General features: G+C 39.8%; 1 protein-coding gene across 17 annotated transcripts in view; it reads right to left on the reverse strand.

Moving 5' to 3' along the window:
• LOC123512916 (longitudinals lacking protein, isoforms A/B/D/L-like) overlaps nucleotides 1–22,598 on the reverse strand; it is a 78,360-nt gene that overhangs the window by 1,479 nt on the left and 54,283 nt on the right. The window contains exons 5-6 of one of the 17 annotated variants that reach the window (XM_045269556.1): nucleotides 4,203–4,528; nucleotides 3,527–3,892 (exon numbers count right to left, since the gene is read on the reverse strand). The exons of 1 other annotated variant lie outside the window; for it this stretch is intronic. In XM_045269556.1, the coding sequence (XP_045125491.1) occupies nucleotides 3,664–3,892; nucleotides 4,203–4,528 (555 nt within the window). In that variant the 3' untranslated portion in view covers nucleotides 3,527–3,663. 15 more of the 17 variants (XM_045269564.1, XM_045269569.1, XM_045269571.1 and 12 more) reach the window with 15 other exon arrangements.

Genomic DNA, 22,598 nt, shown 5'->3' on the forward strand with positions numbered 1-22,598 from the left:
AAGCACAGAAATTGTCTGCAGATTTTACTTCATGTTGCACCAGTTGTCAGTGCAGTGGCAAAACAAAGCTCTCTAATGTGAAGTACAAATTTGTTTCTTCCAATCTTTACTTTCACTATTTATTGGTAAACATAAGATTAATTTGAGAATCTCATGTGCAGACCAAGCATCAATTTACTAGTATTAAAAGTGCAGGAAATGTAAGAATGCATGGCTGTCAGTGAGGACAAATCTAGCAAGTTAGGAAAGTGTGCTTGTTGAAATAACATATAAATAGTGAATCTTCAAACATTTGCAGACATACCATTATTACTTGTGTATGTCTAGTCTTTCTCAGGCCTCCTAAGCCACAAGTATCCAAAGCCATGGTTGTAGCAAATGTGAATCACAAAGTATTTCTTATTATTATAGAAATATTTTGAATTTTAAGGTAAATATTTTGCACTAGAACTGTTATTTATGTACAATCTAAATGACAGGTGATAAAAATAATTTCATCTGATAAATGATGATGAAATGACATTTCAGTAGATTAAAATACTTGTATTTCAATGGATGCTACGATGAAGACAATATATCAAATAAGGTTGTGGAACCAATTATAATTCGTTAAAGGTCACCTTAATAAATAGATTAATTGATTTTTCTACTTCTGGTATTTAATATTTCAGTCTTTTTGCGAGATCAGACCTCTACCAGTCCCATAGTAGTCTACTCCAGCTTATTCAAATAATCTATGACCCATTATATTAATTCTCTCTCTCTCTCTCTCTCTCTCTCTCTCTCTCTCTCTCTCTCTCTCTCTCTCTCTCTCTCTCTCTCTCTCTCAAAAAGCAGTCAAATAACAAATTACCAGTTCTGCCCATCATGCATTCTAGTTTAGATCAAGGAAACTATTTTCAACAAAAATCACTTTATTTATAATAGAACTGCATAAACCTTACAAACTTTTATTTCGTTCCCAAGATCAAGGAGAGATAGAAAATCAACAGATTCATGGAGAAAATGAGCATCTCTAAAACAAGGGAAAATAAGGAAATGTTAAACAACCAATCAAATGAAATGTTAAGGTGGTGCAAAGCCACTGACAGCCTCACTACCCCATGCTACACAGCTCACAGCTCAGGAACATTCTGGTGTGGTAATGATGACTTCTTACTTGGTGTAATACAAAAATACTGTAAGTATTATTAGTGTCTTCCTTGTAGTATACATATCATATGTATGATGTTTAATATTTTTTTTCTCTTTGAGAAAATAAATTTTCCACACTACCTTTGAAAGCAAATTACCTATTTCCTTCATTTATTTTATGTTTAATTACAATTAAGATTAACATTATCAAAGAGTTTTCATTGGATAATTTTAAAAAATTTAGAACAAATACTGCTTTGTTCTTAACGCATTTCAAATAGCTGCTGAATAAAATAATGTTAACTAGGACAAATGTTCTTCAGATTTAAGAATAAGAATCCAACAAATCTAAAGATTTTTGTTACTGTATTTTACTTTACTGAATGTACAAGCTGCTTGAAGATTTTGACATTACATGAGAACTTCTTTACTGGATCCTTGCAAACTATGTGAACAACTTCACTGAGGCAGATGATCTTCCACTCGAAGAGATGAGTGTCGATTCTTGAAGTGAGCACTCAGGTTGCTTGGGTCACTAGTTTGGTACGGACACAAACTGCAATGGTAAGGTTTTTCTCCCGTGTGAGTTCTGAGGTGCTTTTTTAGGTCATGACTGCGATGTGTGCGGTAGTCACAGTGGGGACATGCAAAAGGCCAATTATCATGGTGGCGACGGATGTGTTGTGTCAGCAGCAGTCTGCAGGTGGTGGAGAATCTGCACATGGGGCAGGTATGTGTGGCAGCACTGGAAGGGGAAGAGCCAGGAGTGGAGGTCACTGCACCGGAGATTAGTGGCCTCAACGACACAACTTCAGATATCTGTAAAGACATGCCAGTGTTACTGAACATATCTGTGAGGTGTGATAACAGTGGAAGGGAGTCATACTCTTCTTCCAGGGAATCTGCTTCATCTGGCAGTCTTGTAATTAGAGTGCAGCTTGATGCTGCAGTCTTAAGGCAAAATACTTGCATAAATCAAAAGGCAAACAATATTAACTTGAATTTGAAATGGCTCTTACATGCTGACATAGTAATTCTCTTATGAGCCATCTTTTCTGTAATGCTTTTTAGCATTTACTTATTCTTATGTTTGTTCTCTCATATTTCCTGTTACTGTGGTACAGCTTATTTTCTTCCTCATTTCGTCTTATCTTATGAAATATTTAACATTATATACAGTAGCAATTACTTTTCATTATTATACTCTGAAGATTTTCTTCACTGGTAAATTGTCTTTAAGACTCCCACAATAATTAAATAAAAACATAAAAACACATGTGCATATAGTATGTATGTGTTTTACATTAATCTTTTTTTTTTTCCTTCAGGACAATATTTCAGGTTTATTGCTCGGTGTCACAGGAATAATAACGTTGTTCCTGAAGCAAAAGATGCTGATCCACAGATAGTAAACACCACCAGGCCAGTGAGGATTCTTGCTGCACATAAAGGTAAGTTTCATCAAGCATGTTAAAACATGATAGATTTATTAAAACATTTGTTTCAAATAGAATGCTTTCAGGTTACATTTAACGGTATGTACGTATATACAAACGTTTTCTCATTTATCAGTCCAGTTTTACTTCATATTAACAATATTCCTAACTATTTATCACTGTTTAAATGAAAAGAATGCTTGCATTTTTAACATTTTAAGATAATGCTCATCAAATCCTGGAAAATACTAGACAAGTAAGAAATGCAAGGCTTATGAGGATTCTTAAACATACATATGTACAATATTCAGAGAAAACCTCTTACATATTATTGTACAACTCTGGAGCACCAAGGATTTAAATCACATATGAACAAATGGAACATTTCAACATTCATTTATTATCAAAATAATCAAGGCAACTTTATTTCAAAACCTTATCCTAGTATATGAAGGCCTTGTGCATTAAAAATCTTAATGCAACATTAATTCACTGATTTCATTTGGTTCACTGCTGCCAGTGCATGTATATTTGCTTTTCTTTACCAGCTCAGAAATATTTTTAGCACCATTGATGAAATATAATAATAATCCCCAAAGTCACACTCCCCTTCCTGCACTACAACACCTGAGCAATGACAAAGGCCAGCAAGGCAGTGGCGACGGAACTCATGCATGTACTCACGAACACAAACTTAGTAAGTGCATTAGCATTTAGTATTTATTAGTCATTATTGTTATTATTTCTATAATATTGTACTTGTCCCTCCCTCAAAAGGCTATTAACAATGTTGTGCACAATGTTCAGAATACACAAATAAACCTAACATGAACAATGAAGGGGAGTGCTTATATTTGTATAGGGCATCACACTTGCATCACTTAAATACAGTCTGCTTTTAATTAGTTCCCTCACTGTTTAGGATGAGCTTCTGAAGAGGGGCAAATTGATAGTGAAGAGTGTCTACTGTGATTTTGATGCTTTGTGTTGAGGTGCTGCTGAAGATAGGAGGAGCAGGTTGTGCGATATGGACAAAGTGAGCAGCGGTAAGGTCGGAGAATGGATCCTTCATGTCGACTTGTTACGTGACGTTTTAGGTCATTGCTCCGTCTTGTCTTATAGTCACAGTGGGGACATGCGTGAAGCCAGCCATCTGTATGTTGTCGCATATGGTTGTTAAGTTCTTCCTTTGTACCTGTTCTATAATTACACATAGAACAATTATAGAAGCCTGAAGAATTTCCCACTGATGGGTTGACAACCATGAAGGATTGGGGTTGGGGTGTAGCCATGGGATGGTCTGTCTGCTGACCTGCGAATATCTGAAAAGACACACCACTGTTACTCTTGTGTTGGGTCTTCCACCTCCTACCTTATATCTTCTTTACTCCTTGTACCTTATTTCAGCACATGACATTGCAGTCATGTGAAGAAAGCAAATGATTCTTACTAATAATAACATCTGTGATTTTCCACATTACAGTGGAGACAGAGTACAATAATGATGGACAGAAATATCGGGTGCATATTCCAAGGATGATTCCCATTTCTGAGTAATTTCCTTTCTGTAAACAATTGAATTTTGACTGAGATACATGTGGTAGAAATGCACCTGCATTTTTGTGGTATTACTCTTGTTCCTGATGCTCCTGTGCATGGTGCTGATGTCTAGAGGATAGGTGGGCTTGGAGATGCACAGCATAAGTAGTGCGATAAGGGCACACAGGGCAGCGATATGGTCGTTGTGGGGCACCCTGATGCCGGCTTTTTAAGTGTCGCTTTAGATCATGACTTCGATTGGTCTTGTAATCACACTGATTGCATATGAAGGCCCAGCCTCCTGTGTGCTGTCTGATATGTGCACAGAGAGCAAACCTGGAGCCTTCAATTTTCTGGCAGATGGGACAGGTGAAGGGAGAGTTGCTACTGGTCTGCACCAGCCCGCTGTCACCACTCACCTGCAAAGACATGCACACTGTACACTACCACTTCACCACACACAGCACAAAGTGGCTATGGCAAGAACTAAGTTGCTTCATCTGCCATTCTGTTGAGCTAAATGTTGCATGCTGCCAATCCTCCAGTCACCATAGAGATCTTAGGTTCCATTGGTGAACTGTTCACCACAACTCTCACTGAATGTACTATTGGGGAATTAGAGTGTACCAATTTAGTAGAGAGAATATGCTATTTTGACAAGGTAACAGTGTGTCAGTTGTACAAATACTTGCAAACAGTTGATAAGCCTTGAATTACACTGAAAACAAAGTGCAAGGCTCCTGTTGCCTTTAAAATAATTGTTCATTATATACTAAACCCAACTGGAAACGATTGTTCCTCTCATCTTCAAGTAAAGATTCTTCTTTTTCACTTACATGAATATGAATAATGAATGTTTACCTTTACAATCAATAGTTAATAATAGCCAGTTATTATTACATGTCCATAAATGTCACATTTTTTGTGACTAGCATATTTGGTACTCTTTAAAATCAACTTTTGCATGAGAAAATTCATTGAAGTGAATTGTTTCTGTGCCAACATAGGTACCTATCTATTCAAGCCTCATTTTAAGGGAGTGGCCACTTCTGTTCTATCATCTAATGTGTCTATTCATAAACCTTAGTAAGTTCCTGTAAGCAGCATTGCTGCAAAAAATGAAAAATATAATGTGCTGCTTACAGAAAGTATGCAGTTTCTGACAACTCAAAAATTCTCAGCACATAAAACATAATTAATTTCTGGTAACTTTTCTTAGAGCAAGAATCTTAAGTGCACAATAACCACGTGCTGCTGCAATTCAAACACTCCAAGGGAGACATATCAACAGAGTAAGTTGGTGGTGTGAATCCTGCCTGTCTCCTCTCTGTCTTTGTTTCACATAGCAGGAAATTTCTGTGGACTCAGATATTGTATATTATCACTACTGTGCAAATTCTCCTTGAACAAGATTATGAGGTGTGGGGTATGTGAAAGATCTCAATCCCCTAACCAACAGATTGTACTACATAAGCCCTTTTCAGTTTTCACTGGGAGAATATAGCAGGCAATTTGTTTCAAGACTGGTGAAAATCACACACACACACACACACACACACACACACACACACACACACACACACAGGTTAATAAAAATCAAAGAATTCTTCAAGCTTTATAGACAAATCAACATGGATTCACTGAAAAACCTTAATGGGAAGTGACAATATTACAGGAACACACAGAGTGCGGGAAGAGTGAGGCGTGGAGAAAAGGTAACACCTGACCAGGCATCTCGTTTAGTCTTAACGAGCCAAAAAGTAAAACAAGGTAGAAATAAAAAAAGCTATGGTTCACAATACACCCAGTGACCCTGCCCTCCAAGCCCAGACACAACACTGAGACACGCTCCCGGCTGCCTACTATTTCGTGCATTGTTCGGTGCCTACAGGTCTTCTTCCAAACAAGTTAGTGTGAGATCTTACTCAGGGCCTAACAACTCACACACTACAGTGTTTTAGTTTTGGGTGACTACTTAGCTATAAGATTGTGACAATGACTAGTTCCTCGCATGTCCACTTGGGTCACGCGCTGACTCTTGTGTAGCAAGGTAGAATAAAAGTTATTGTTGCATTAACCATACAGTGGAGATATTGCCTAATAACTGACTTCGATGCATGTAAGAAGTGCCTAAAGTTTAAAACCTATTTAGAATGCTGCAGTGGTTGTTGGACATCGTATACAGAAAAAGCACATACTTATGGTCTTAGGTTTAGTGAAGCAGACAAAATATAGCGGACGGTCAAGATTGTTCGGGAGTACATTTTGGGGCTTCGCTGTAAAGATGCCACAGGGGCAGATTTCTCTTTAACTCTAATCACTCTGTTTGTACAAACTAAACTCAAGTTTCTACATACATATAATTTAAACACCCGTGCCAGGTGAGCTTGGACCAGAGGCGCCCAACCCCTTTGGAAAGATGACCAAACACTTTTAAATTATATGAATAATTTGTAGGCGCCTATTCATGTGAATGGCCAAGATCATAACTATGAGTTACAAGTTAATGTAGCTAAGTCATTAGATAACTTTATGAAAATGGAAATTTGTTACAATTTCCTGGCCGGCTGTATGCAGTGGTAGCAAGCTGCACACCACGGAGTGGACATCACTGGTTCAGATTTAGGTAAGTCATGCTTCTGACTGTTTCTCTCACAGAATTCCTGTAATTGCTAGTTCTCACATGAAACTTGTCTGGTGTGAAAATGATCCAGATTCAATTCTTGAGTAGGCTGCATCACCACATCATAAGCAGGATGAGATGCAAATGACGATGACACTGTTGACCTTCATAGTTACAATAAGAGGTACCTAATTTCAAATACCACCTCTTCGTGGCTATGCTACAGCAACGATGGCAATGTTACTCTCATGAAGCATTACATTCAAGGTGAAATCAAACTGAACCCATGCAAACGGATGGAACAGTGGGGGTGCTGCACCAATCAACTGCACAGAGGTAGCTCACCACATCATCAAAAGGAATGTTCAAGTTGAGGATGCTAACTACAGGGCAAGCAATAGGTTTTGGCAGAATGCCCTACAGTCAGATTTATTAAGAAGTAGACAAATTACTGATGCAGAACAATTCCAGTTCTCACCGAAATACATTTCAAAACTACATGTGAAGAACGTAAACTTTGAAAAGATGGGAGTGGTTAATCTCAGCCTGGGCACACCTAATCTTACTGTGCTGTATTCAGTCACGTCTGCTTTGAGTGTCTCAACCTGAGCCTGAGCCCATGAACATGGCAGTGCTCACCATTCCTAATGATGAACACAACTTTTAAGACATCTGGAGTGGTCTTTTAATTTACAATTTTTTACTATTCTGACCCATGTACAGCATGATGCGATACATTATGCATGAGTGTAATTATTGAATTGGCAAATAAATGTTGTATTTTATAGATAAAACAGTATTATAATGAAAGGAAGCCCTATGGGCCACAGAAATAAAGTATGGATGGGTACATGTAGCTCAGGCCAAACATGTGCTGCTGCACAATGCAAGGCCACTCTACCCCACCACTAGACGGCTACACCCTAACTCTAAAGCATCCTGAGGGAGGCAGCACCAGCTAGTTCTGGCCACACAGCCTCAGTGTCTTTGCATCCACAACCTCTCAGTGTAGCCTCAGCCATTAGTCTGATCTTGCTGTTGCTGAGCAGCCAGTCTGGCCTGATGAAATAATTCATGATGGCGATGTTTTTTGTGTGAGCGGATAGTGGACGGGTCACTGGCCCGGTAAGGGCAGAAGGGACACTGGTAGGGCCTTTCGCCAGTGTGTGTTCGCACGTGACGCTTCAAGTCGTCACTGGTTCGGCTGCGGTGGTCGCAATAGGTGCAGAGATAAGGCCTCTCACCCGTGTGGGTTCTGAGGTGCAGCTTTAGCTTGTCACTTCGACTGCAAACTTTTCCACAGAGAGGACACGTTACCTTGGCTTTGCCCGCCACGACCCCCACCCTGCTCAGCTGCTGCAGCCACTGGCGGCACTGTAAAGACGGGAGAACACAGGTTAGGAGCAGTGCCATCCCACCCGGCCTTACCCTAACATTTTCACATCTAAATAAACAACTACACGATGGTTTAATGTAATGTACTCACTCCAGAAGTAACTGATGAGCCCAGCACGCATTATAATCCATCCTTAGGCCACCATGCCCCTACATTATAAATTCCTCCCCCACCATTACCTCAGCACCACAAGAAAAGCCTCTTTCCACACTGATTACACAACTAATATCACTTCAACTGACCCCAATTCTTCCTGTCCATATCACAGGCATAAGGAACTGTAGGGTCATGTGCAGCAAACTGAACTATAAACCTCTAAATTTTCCTCATAAGATAAAAATCAATGAATATCGTGGACGTTTCCATAATTATAAGCATTTAATCACACACACACACACACACACACACACACACACACACACACACACACACACACACACACACACACACACACACACACACACCATACATAAACTTGAGCTGTAAAACAATGTAGCACAGGCAATCCAGCAGTTTAAGTGATGGTTATGTCTTAGTCACCATTGCAGTACGACCTCAGACTGTGCAGGAAAAAAATAAAACATTGATACTGTGCCATCTGAATTTATTTTGAATGTAGTAATTGTTTCCTCCAACCTTTGAATGACTGCAGCTAACTTCTGTAAAGCAAGTTGTGGAATACTTCACATGTCCAGTAGCATTTGCAGAGATGGTCAATTTTTTGTTTTGCATGCACATGATGGCAATACACTTGTTTATCAATAGCAAAAAAAATCCAGGTTCAGTTTCAGTTCATATAGCAATCAGTAACAGTAAAGTTTGTGGATAGCCCCATACAAATATTAGATAAGTAAATAATACACGATTATGAGAGAGAGAGAGAGAGAGAGAGAGAGAGAGAGAGAGAGAGAGAGAGATAACTGAACAGGAAGTTGAGCCCCATGTGTAGTAGGATGGGAGGTGAAAGTACAAAGGCTGCACCTGCTGTGTCCACCATTCTGTGTGTTGGCAGTGTTGATCAAGTAAAGGTGTGTTTGCATGGAAATACAACTGATACATGCCTATGAACTGCTGAACACATCAGATATGTTTGTTTGATCTAATCTTGATCTCTATTGTTTACTGCTGTCATGTCTGGCATAGAAATACAAAGTATTTTCTTGTAGGAAATAATATATTGCTTTGGCGACCATTAGGTAGTTCAAGGATCTTAAAGGAATCCATAAGGTTGTAAACAATATCCCCAAATATGAGATTTATGTGAGAGGTAAAAAGGCAACTAAACAAACCACACACTTGTACAGGTACTTGGAATCAGAGGTAGAGTTGGTTACCTTTCAGTAATAGTCTTACTGCAGATTTTCCAGTTTAAACATATGAAGAAATAACAAAAATAAAATACCCACATCATGCAAAATATCATAGGTAAACAGAGAGAGCATGGAATGTAACAGGACATCTGTTAAGATATTTTGATTCACCCACCAACCAAGAAAGTTTCAACTGTTACCAATAATATTCTTGAAAATTTTTCTGATAAAAAAAACACTACAAAGACTTTTCTACAATAAATAAATATTTGTTTGTCTCCTTTGTAAAATAAGGATGCATCCCATATGATGTAAGAAGGAGAAAAAAAAAAAAAAAAAAAAATTCATTTAAAAAAAAACAGATCACAAAGCACAAGAAGGGCATGTCTACCAGATGGCAGGGTCACTGGGGTACACTCCAGAGGCAAAACCATCTCTTGGTCCAAGAAGTGTGAGACATGGAGATGTTTCTTTCTTACTCTTCATGACCGATGCAACAAGCAATGCAGTATGCATGATGTAAGTACAGGTCATTTCATTGGGTTTTACTTGTTGCCCATCAAGTTTCCTCAGAGTAGTGTCTTCACTGGTTCAGCTTGAAGATCAAGAGCAAGAAAAGGATCTCTTTCTATGCCTCTGCACACACTTCATCAAGTAATAATGTGTCCTGGTAATATGTGGACAGTGGTGGCACAAGAAGGATCTACATGCTAAGCACCTATTCATCATGCACTCATAGTGACAAATTATGTTCGTGCCACCCCAAGCCACTGGACACTGAAAAAATGCTTGATTCTAGTGTGACTCTTGAGACTCCTCATTGGTCAGTCTGCCACACACAATTCACCATTCTCCAATAAAGCTATGTAGGTGTATTTGACAACACGTTTACAACTCAGAGACAAGACACAACAATTACCAAATATGAAGAGAAGTACACAGGTAGCAGTTTCTAATTACACACGTGAAATTCAAAGCAATCAGAATTTTACAAGAGATGGAGAAGTCAGTGGACATCAGGATGGACTGTGCTCAAATGCTGGTGAAGATTGGTCAATAAATGCGTCCTGTAGAAACAGTGAGGGCAATAATGTGTTTTCGATCCTGTGTGTGTTCTTATGTGCTTGCTGAGAGCACTGGAGTCAGAGCATCGATAATTGCAATGTGGACAGGCGTAAGGCTTCTCTCCAGTGTGAATCCTGATATGTTTCTTGAGATCCCCACGGCTGGAAGACGAATAACTGCAAAACTGACAACAGTGTGGCTGCGACTCCATGTCTGAGGTCGCCAGTTGTGTGCCAGCTTGAACACTGCGGAGTGGGTCAGCTGCGGGCCCAGGGGAGGTTACTTCGGCCTGAACCACTACTTCATGGGAGCGAGAGGAAAGGTTAACTGGGGCTGGCCTCCTAGACTCGCCTGTCCACGGCCGCCGCTGGAAAAAAAGTCTTTTGTTACTCCCCTCGTGGCTGCACAAGGGTCCTAACTTTATAAGAGAGCATCACTGCTCCTTTGACATAAAGCCTCCAACTTCCAGAAGGTTCATCTGACCCTTTCTCATATCACAGAACTTTTAAAGTTACAATGATCTCTGAGATTGAAATCTGAGACAAGAATATGCTTGCAGCAAGTCTGAATACAATTTACGCTTCTTCCAAAATAACAATTGGAGTACAAACTCTGAATCTCCCTCAGTGATTGAGTAATTCAGCACATCCTAGATGATATGACAAGTTTTAATTTTCATCATGAATGAAATTTACATTTTTAGTCAAAGGATATCACTATCAATATTGAAAAATTATTTCAATGTAAAAGTATTTTACTGTCATAGAAACTCAGCATGAGGTTTTACTTTTCCATTCCATTTTTTTCCCAAAACCGCCCTACAGATGGGGTATGACTGGAATGGGATATACTTTCTTGAACGGACCATTAGTGTTCACAAAAAAAAATAGTCAAGTAAACAAAGAACAAAATAAGTTTTTTCAATGCATAATTCTAATTTGCAACTGAAGAAAAGCATCACTCACACAATTAAGTAACTTTAATCAGTGGTTGTATGTTGTATATGCAGAATGGCTTTTTCTTGGTAATGGTGAGTAAAGTTATTATTTTATAGACTGCATCATATGTTTCTGCCACCCAATCTGCACTTACAATGTTATGAAACAATTAAAATGAGAGCAAAATTCTGATCTGAAGATAACTGTGATAAAAACCTCGGGGCAACTATCCAAATCCACTTCCTGTCACTGGCCTGTCTCACACTAAAACATAACTGTTATCATCCTGAAGACAATGTTGGCATTCATAAAAGATGTGATAAGCCGGTCACTCTTGGCTGATGCTTTGGAAAGGGCAAACTCTTATTCAAATCACATTTCCATGATATTAGGAAAAATAAATAGAATATCATTTTCCACATTTTATTGCTAGCTGAGAGAAGTCTACTAGCAAAAGCAATATACCAGCAAACTATAAATATTCTAGAAAAAATAAAATATATTTGACACTTTGTCTTTAATTTATCATACAGAAATACACACACACACACACACACATACACACCATTCTTTGGCGAAATAAAAAGATGAGGGCAAAACAAACACAATTCTCTCTTTTTCAGTCATACAATTACAAGCACTGTAATTCAGGAATCATTAAGGGAAGGAATCACTGGGCTAGGCAGCACCAGCCACACCCCCTCCTTCCCATCAACTCCTCACTATCCCAAACATGATCACTACTTCATCCACTCCTGAGGTATTTTATGTTTTAATTTATAGTGACTCTTCAGATTGCTAGGATCACCAGTGGAGTAGAGACAATAGTTGCAGTGGTATGGCCTCTCTCCTGTATGAGTTCTGATATGTTTAGTTAAATTGAACTTTTTCTGAGTGACATGCTGGCAGTAGGGACACTTGAATACGCGGGGCTGGTCGTGAGGGAGGGTGGGGGCCCACGGGGACAAAGCCTGTGGAGGGAGGAGCTGGCCGGGTGGAGGAGGGTGCTGGGCGGCAGGATCAGGCACACCACCAGCCATACCACCCACTGCCCTGCTGCCACACTGAAAAGAGAGGCACCAGTTCAGTGAGTGGCTGGCCTTCCTTTCATTGCGTGCAAACACACACACACACACACACACACACACACACACACACACACACACACACACACACACACACACACACACCTTTATAGATAGCTTAGGGAATCACAAGAACATATATTTCCTCTCAATACCAAAATAAATATATTATGGATGAAAACTACTGTTTTGACTTTTGTATGCCCATTAATATTGATAATGAAATAAGTTAAGCGTCAGTTCTCAACCTCATCCTTATTGCGTGTACTGGAGTGGTCCAGTGGGGCCAAGGGGCTCCATATCAACCCCATGCAGGGAACGTATGTGTTTACGAAGATTGCCGCGCTCATTGCTGCGGTGCGGACAGTGTGGGCAGCTGTATGGCTTTTCACCGGTGTGGGTGCGCAGGTGAACTCTTAGGTTATCCCGGCGGCTGATCACTTTCCCGCACACCGGACACATGATGCCCAAGCCACCACTTCTGACACCACCAACACAATCGCTGGCTACTTCGTTACAGTTGCTGCTGCTTCTTGTCTCATCTCCACGCGACCACTGCAAAGAGAGCCAGCCGTTACTGTGGCCAGGGAGAGAACTGATACAGCTGGCCACTTGGACCAACAGGAACACATTTCTGTCATCAAATCTGTTCGTCCACGTGTTCAAAAATCTTTCCTTTGGGAAGGGTGAGATGTGTTTGCATTCAGCCCACAAACCTAAAATGCCCATTTAAAGGAGCGGCGAAAAGCCAGTCTGGGAGTTGGTCTCTGATAGCTCCTTCTCGTGAATGGAGCGGACATGCTTGCGAAGATTGCCTCCGGTTTTGCTACGATGTGGGCAGTGAGGGCAGGCATAAGGTTTCTCCCCTGTGTGAGTGCGCATGTGCACCCTCAGGTTGTCACGTCGACTGATCACTTTGCCACATACAGGACACACAACACTCAGTCCACCTCCACCACCACCTCCACCTACTACAACACTGCCGCTACCGTTGCCACTCCTGCCAGCGTGCTGCCACTGTAAAAGAGAGCCCACTATTACTTCTTGCTCTCAGACCAACCTGGTCACTGCACTACGTCATGCACCTTCACCCCTCCCCCCTCCCTGCGCTGCCTAGGCTGGACATCATGCAAGATCATTCAGCTTGTCTTACGAGTACAACTTCCAAAAAAAGCACAGTATTGTCTGAGTGCTGTTACATGATCATCTTGCCAGGCCAATTCAAGGTTCATGAGTTGCTAGTATATTATAAAGACAGTGGAAACAGCATTTGGTTTTATTCAATATCCCTTTTGGATGAAGATATATAATTCTTCAGTAGATCAGAGGAACTGTTCCCATGTGACACATACAAGGCTTTGTTGAATTACTAAGTCTTCTATTTCTCAGGAATACCAGTCTTCAAGGCGAGTCTCTGCCTTCTCCAGTGTTAAAGAAGACAACTGATTGCCAGCAAGCACAAGCTCTCTCCTATCCCCAAGTCTTTTTTTTTGCCAACCTATCAGAGCAAGGAGCACTTTTCAAGATATTGCTGCATCAATGACTTGGAACTGTATCATAGCTATTATACAAACTTTCTTCTGTGGTAGTCAGTAAACAAACAAATCAACAAAATATTTTCTACATATGAACACATATATGCCAAAATCATGAAACAATAATGGATTTTTCATATTTATGCAGAAGAAAATATGAGGTTAAACACACACACGCACACACACACACACACACACACACACGTGCATATAATTACGGCAAAAATAGATGTAAAAAATTATACAATGAAATAAGAAAAATCTGAAGAAAGGAAATATAAGTAATGTTCATGTACCTCTCGTCTTTCTTTGCATTCGGTATTTGTGGTTCCCTTGGGGCTTAGCAAAACCATATTTAATTACATCTTTATTATTTTATAGCCATTCTCTTTGGACGTCCTTTGGTCATTAACAAGGGGCAGGGATAGGGACTAAGGTGCTACTGCTGGGGGTGGTGTTTCTTGAGATGCTTCTGCAGGTTACTGCTGTCGCAGCAGCGGTAGGGACAACAAGGGCAGATGTAAGGCTTCTCTCCCGTGTGGGTGCGCAGGTGGGTCTTCAGATGGTCACTGCGGCTGATGCTGCGTCCACAGATGGGACAGACCACTGGCCGCCCACTAAACACCCGCCCACTGTACACCTGAGGGGCCGCCCACTGCAAAGAGACCCAACAGCGTCACTAGCACGCCTCATCCAGAAAGCCGCCCGTGCCCTGGGTAATTCCCACCTCGACTGTGAGCCAAATTGCCTTGCTGGAGCCAAGCCTCAGTGTACACTGCTCCAGTATGAGCTTCAATTTACTTGCATTGCGCAAATCAAAGTAACATGATATTGAAGGTGACCATAACTGTCATATGAATATATCTTTTAAACAACAAAACACTTGATGTTGACCCTTTACAAAAGAAAATTTAATGTTAACCCCATCTGATTTATAAGAAATAAGACTACTGTCATTTTTAGGTAGCAATGGTAGAGACAAAACAAATAATTGTAACATCAGTGAACATTAATAATAGTAATAATAATAATAATAATGATAATGACAATAATAATAATAATAATAATAATAATAATAATAATAATACATGCTTAGTGCACAGAAAAATTATCAAATAAAAAGAAATGTAATAACTAAAATAATTTGTCAATCATATCACACTGACTTTCCTACAATATGGCATTAGAAATCCCCCCCACCACACACCCTAAAGATTCATCAAAACCCATCTTAGCTGACGAGCCTCCACAGCAATCCTTCTTGTCAGGTACACAGCTCAATCCCACAACCATTCCCACAACAATGAGACAGTAATAATAAAAAATGTAGAAAAACAATAATAATAATAATGTAATAATATTAACATTAACAATGAATGAAAACCAAAATCAATGGTGAAAATGAATGTCATCAAGTAATGTGAAAATTCCATTCCCAAGTTAAGACTGCAGTAAGATGTGGCCATGGAGTGAAATACTTAACAGTCACTGATATCCAAGTGACAGTAAAACCTCTTCACTTGACATGCAGTTTGTTTGCTGTCATGCCTGACTGCAACACATGGTGTACAATGTATTATATGATTTAAAAGTAACATTTTCAGACAAAAAATTGTCAAAGATTATTAATTTGGCAATGCTTCTTTCCTTGCAGTCTTGCACTGTGCTTGTTTCTTCTTACTACTGATTCATGTGCATACTGCATTGCTTTTCTTCTCCATCCATTTGCAAAAGCTCTACTGCACACAATGTAAGAATTTGTTTCCTTGTGTAGATATACGTAAAATAACTTTTCATCACTAACTTTCTATCCTGATGGATTAAAAAACAAATTTCAACATCTACATTTAATGTCAATTACACTTTTATGGCTTGAGGTTATACACAAATACAATATATAAAGTTCACCCACACGCGCGCACACACAAAATACTATACAAGTTTTACTTTAATATGTCAAAAGGTAGGTTACAAATTTTGTTAGAGAGAGAGAGAGAGAGAGAGAGAGAGAGAGAGAGAGAGAGAGAGAGAGAGAGAGAGAGAGAGAGAGAGAGAGAGAGAGAGAGAGAGTGTGTGTGTGTGTGTGTGTGTGTGTGTGTGTGTGTGTGTGTGTGTGTGTGTGTGTGTGTGTGTGTGTGTGTGTGTGTGTGTGTGTGTGTACGCGTGCCTCTTGAGCATCAACAACCACTCTTGGGGAATATTACACCTGTGCTGAGTTCTGCATAGGGTCAAGGGATGGGAGCATGACGTGACGTGTATGTGTGGTCTGGTGACGCTTCATGGAGCTTGCATCTTTGCATCTAAAAGCACACTGAGGGCAGGAGTAGGGCATCTCACCCGTGTGAGTGCGTACATGCCGCCTCACATTGGAACTGAGCCGAGAAGTGTAAGGACAATAAGGGCATTTGCGGAGGGGCTGCGAGCCTCGGTACGTGCTGTTGAAGGCTTCTTGCAGCCTTTGGGGATTTTGTGGCCCCTCCTCAGGAGGCACACGCACTGTTTGACCAATCAAGTGTGCATCTTCCAGGTTTGTGCACACCTCAGTATCCTGCCGCCCACTGCCAGATACCCATGGAGACCTGCGCGCCCACTGTAAAAAGCACAATCCGACTTTAGAATGAAATTGTTCTCAGTTTACTTGCAAGATAACATCTCTGCCACGAATGACATACAGCCAGGAATCACTGTTTAGTCACCATTACCGCAGCCTGACATCAATCTCACTACCTCTTCTACAATTTGCAAAGATGAAGCTAAGGACACTCCTTAACTTGTGAGTGTGACTCCGCTGGGGTTCACAATGCCGTGGTAAGACAGAGCCTTATCCTTGTAAGAAGCCAATTCATCTTCATTAGTTTACATTTTTCCAAGGATAATCAGTTTGTGGGGCTAATGGGTTGGCACCACTGAAGACGGCAGGCGAGAAAGTAGAATGATGCTTCATATGTTTTTTAAGAGAGCCATTGTCTCCTGTGCAATAGCTGCAGTGAGGACAGGTGAATGGCTTCTCATTACTATGGATCCTGACGTGCTTCTTGAGATTACTGATGTCCGAACACCGGTAACTGCATTGTGGACACTGATGGGGCCGCTCACCCGTGTGTGTTCGAACGTGATTCTCTAGATGCTGCCTCCGCTGAGCTATGTACCCACAAACATGGCATATGTGATGGCCACCCTGGCCCCACCTGCCACTACTGATTGGCTCTGTCCTGGGCTGAATGCCTGTATTGCCACTATTACTATCAACACCATCACCTCCGCCTCCTATCACCCCACTGCCAAGCCCGCCCATGTCACCACCAGCTGCTACTCTCTGGCTGTGTGCTGCATTCCACGCCCACTGCAAAGAGACACATCCCACATTACTCTCCCCATAGCCATGTGTCTACCCATCATATGCATGCTCCTTCTGACAACCTCCTGCCTTTCAGTATGAAACAATAATGATGCTACGGACCCATATACTAAAAACAAACCATTGGTACACACACACACACAGAGAGAGAGAGAGAGAGAGAGAGAGAGAGAGAGAGAGAGAGAGAGAGAGAGAGAGAGAGAGAGAGAGAGAGAGAGAGAGAGAGAGAGAGAATAACAGATTTATAACTTACATTTAACACAAATAATAACATACCATTTCAATCTTAATCATTTCCTTTGGAAAACTACTGATTTGTTTGAGCCATACAGCACTTCAGAGGCTTAAATATTTTGAGAGAGAGAGAGAGAGAGAGAGAGAGAGAGAGAGAGAGAGAGAGAGAGAGAGAGAGAGAGAGAGAGAGAGAGAGAGAGAGAGAGAGAGAGAGAGAGAGATATTACTTAAAACTAACCCATTAGATACATCCCTCTGAGAAATGACAGCCTTCCTGCAGGTTGCACTATTTTCTTCCAATTGATGCTATTTATAAATATTCAGGACGGGCCAACTTCCAAGAAATACCTAAGTGTCATTTCAACAAAGGTACAGATTACTCAACAGGGATGGGAAAAACACAAAACAAAAAAGCTTTTTAACATGTATTTATGTATATATATATATATATATATATTTTTTTTTTTCTTTCTTTCTTAAACAGCTGTTCAATTCAAACCAATTATGCAACCCTGAACATACTTTTGGGCACTAAACACACAACACATTAAGACAAGTACAGAGCATACTGTTGTAGAATGAAGGTTAGTGCACGTCTCTTTCCACTTGATTTAAAAAATCCATCTATCTCAACATTTTTTGGAAAGTTATACTATGATGGTGTTAAGATTTTATGCTAAGCAACATACAAGTTTCATCTTATAGTGGAGGCATACAATGCTGTGTTGAGACAATACAGAAAGAAAGTGACCATAAAAAAATTTGCTATAAAGCCAAAAAATAAGAAATTTGTGGCAAAACAAGAAACTATCATTCATTTATATTCAAAAGAATGTGTAATACTAAAACTCTTCTCTATGAAGATGACATTTCAGAAGACTTACTACCGTGCTGTCATCTCTGATGATTTCATGTCAAATTTTTCTTTTATATTCATTGGAGTATTAAGTGTTGCTCCTTTACATAATATAACTTTGAACAGTAACTAGCAACATAAATCCAACTTTTGTATATAATGAAAAAATAACATTATAGTGCATGACAGAAAGTGAGAGAAAGAGTAAGCCAGAAGTATGGAGTAGAGTGGACACTTCAGGTAGAACTGCCTGTTTGACTGATGATCCCGAGACAGGAATCAAACCAGATGGACAGACATCATTATATCTTATATCATTTGTTATGATGTATTATGATAGAAAGAGATTAAAACTATTTCACAGATGATTGGGATCTCAATGGTCATTGCACTTATTCATCTTGATTTGTAAATTATGTATATACCCATAAAAACCAAAATATTTCCCCACTCCACAATCCTTAAATAAATGCACAATGCCATCACAGTTTAAAGTTTATGTAGTATGTATAAGAATAACTTCTGAGGTTGTATGGAATACATATGCAACCTCTTTATACTTGATACTTCTGAACAATGAGCAACTATTGCTGCTGAACATATGGCAACCAAAATGGGCATGCAGTCAATGGATGGCACAGATATACCCCAAGCTATCCAGGTTGGAGTTTACTGAGTGACAGACCCCACAACAAATCCCTTTGCTTGCCCGTGTCGGCTGGCGACGTGCAGCCTCATGCTATTGCGTCTGGCGCTGCGGTGCGGACAGTAAGGGCACTGGTACCTCTTCTGGCCCGTGTGTGTGTCCATGTGCTTCTTTAGGTCATTGGTCTTGATGCAGGAGTAAGGACACAGGCCACACTTCAAGGGTCTCTCACCAGAGTGAATCATGAGGTGTTGACGCAGGTGGTAGGGGTTCCTCGCCAACAGCCCGCACTGCCTACACCTAAGCCCCAGCGCCGGCTCACACCCCTGGGGAGACAACACGTGTTACTCCACCAAAGACTTTCTTGCACTCATACAAAACACCAACACTGAGAAGCTTAAGTGTAAGGTTGGTGTCTTCTTATCTACTGGTGATAACCAATTTGTTCACTTGTGAGTGATTGAATCCATTTCTTTACTGTAATATCTGCATACTTTTATTATGCTAACTTCTGATCTTTGTATATTTCTTTCACCATCATATATTATACTATTATTGATGATTAAATTATGTAGCACTTCAAAAGCACCCAATAACATACTCTTGGCTCTCTGAACACAGGTAGAACATGTCTACCTAATTCATCAGCAATAAACCAGTCTTTCATAATGAGGAAATGTTAAAGTATTCAAATAATACCTCAGGATAATTTTTTATTCAACTCCTTATTTTGTGAGTTTGTAGCATGCATTGTTGAAGTTCAAGTGCTTATCACAAACAAAAATAAGTTTTTGCTAATAAAATAAAGTATAATACAAAACAGCGCACCCTCTACTATCTGTGAGATCAAAATTGTCTTACAATCATGTATTTGATGGGTCATTGCTTATCAAAGACAGTAAAATAATATAATGAGCAAATGCTATCTTTAAAGTCATGCCTTTAATATTTCTGCCAAACCTCCTAAACCCATGACTACTGACTAGCATCCAACACAAAACATTCCTCCAAGAAATGTTCCTTTTTATCTTCCCTGTATTCATCCAGATGGCATCACTGTCATTTACTGTATCAGTAAATGTGAGCTCTTTCCACAGACTGCTGAAACAGCAAAGCTTAAATGTCCACTCAATTTTTTTTATTCCCCATCTTCCTACTTTGTAGAAAATGTCATTTCAGCAACATCAGCCAACTTTGTCTTCTACACTGAACATTCTGTAGCTTTAGTAATTCTCAACTAGAAATATCCTTACTCATCTCTTCCTAAAACTGCTTCTATAAAGTTATCAATTCTGTGTTGCTTATCATTTCATTCTGACTTCAAACCTGTTGATTTGTGATGGTGGCCTCTCACGTATTTATACAATAACTATTATCTTATCAAATTATATTACACCATTGTTAGGTATATTCATCTTAATAATATGTACTTTACATACATCATGCTTGTACTGCACTGCGTTATGAGAGTGTGTCTTGCTATTTCCCACTTGTTGTGGCGTCTCCTCAGGTGTGGCTTGCCTGCTACTAGCATCACACTCTCTCATTTGCTCGTCCGTGCGACTCTGTATCGCCTTTTCTACTAATACAGCAAGTGTATCCATCCAGAGTTTGGTCTCATCTCTACACTTTTGAAGTGTGTGTTTCACAGGTGCCCACACCACTACACACACTACAGTCCCTTTCAGCTTCTTATAACTTGGAACTACTCCTCATGTATCAAAGCATCTACACTGCTAAAAATGGTCTTCTCTACCACTGTTACCTTAGAGAGAATGATGATTTAGCAGTTTACTTTTTTTCATATTAAATTGCTGCTCTTAGCATCCATTTATACTAAGTCAGGTCCCAGAAGATTGTTAGAATGCAATTTTACTCAAAGTATAAGAAACAGCATATTTCTTTACAAATGTATACTATAATTCCTTGATATCTAACATTTCCCGTCAATGATATGAGAGAGAGAGAGAGAGAGAGAGAGAGAGAGAGAGAGAGAGAGAGAGAGAGAGAGAGAGAGAATTATTCCAGACATTTCAGATTTAATATAATCTTCTCTTCATCAATCACCTACTTCAATGCTTGTCCCTGAACACAATGTTCAAAGTATTCCCCATCAATCCCACTCATTTCATCTTGTACATCTAAATCACAGAAATGTAACATTTTGCTTTCCTACATTATCCCATGCATGTTTCACTCCATCACTTTGTTGAAGTACATTCATACCATATAATATATATATATATATATATATATATATATATATATATATATATATATATATATATATATATATATATATACTTTAGGTAATGCCCACTTGTCTTTACTATAATGAAATATAAAGTGCACACTAGCAAAGCAACAATCAGAAGTGGTATGTGCAGTAATGTTCATAATACAATGCTCCACAGTGACAACTGCTGTGCTAATACAGTCATTTCATACATCTTCATGGTGAACTCATTATTGAGACCCGGCCAGTGGCATCCAATGAAGACTATGCCTGCGCTGCATGTGGCTTTTTACATTCCACTTAAGGAGGCTGCGAAAAGGACAATAGGGGCACTTATGAGGTTTCTCCCCGGTGTGGATGCGCATGTGCCTCCTGAGGTGATCTCGTCGACTGCTGGGCCGACCACAAACTGGACAACGCAGTTGTCCACCCTCCTCACCCCTAGGCTCAGTCAAAGGGCCACCCAATGGCTCACACACCAGCATTCTCCCTGCTTCTTCCAGCTGCAAAGAAACAGCCTCCATCAGTTGTCGATGTAAGAAGCACTGAGCCATCAATACTTTACTATCCCACTCACAGCCTCCAGCATTGATGCAAGCTCTTGGTACTTGGGTTGGTCATTAGGAGCATTTGTGGTTGATGCAAGTATATTAGTAATAATTCTTCACGTACTTTGAAATGAACAATGACTAAGGAGATTAGTGTAATCTGATTTCATCAGAATCTTTAATTTAAAATTCACAAGTGTTTTTCTTTGCAATCCTTAATATGATGGTAGACTGCAATTATGAATACTGTTATTCATATTCAGTCAGTTATGGGGTGTCAATTCATTATACTACCATTCTGAATATACAGCAGAACTTCATCTCTATGGCGCAAATTTGTACAGAACCTTAGTTCTTGAACTTAATTAATTCCTGAATGCCGTTAGAAATCCAAAATGCTCAGGAGCTGACTATTTTCCCATAGGAATCAATGTAAAATGGATGAATCCATTCCCAGACACTCATCTACTCTGTCTTAGTTAGGGGCTCATGATAGGCATTCCCAATGTTAAGATGGCTGCTCCACAACATCTCCAGCTTGAAAATTAATTATCCAAGAAGGATCTATTGAACCATGACACAAAACTAATCAGAAGATATTTAGACTGTGCAGGTGTTGTCTCTGTCATTGATATAGTGAGGGAAGCCTTAGAGAGTGC

The sequence above is a fragment of the Portunus trituberculatus genome, chromosome 35 (assembly GCF_017591435.1).
Source record: "Portunus trituberculatus isolate SZX2019 chromosome 35, ASM1759143v1, whole genome shotgun sequence".
Classification (NCBI taxonomy): domain Eukaryota; kingdom Metazoa; phylum Arthropoda; class Malacostraca; order Decapoda; family Portunidae; genus Portunus; species Portunus trituberculatus.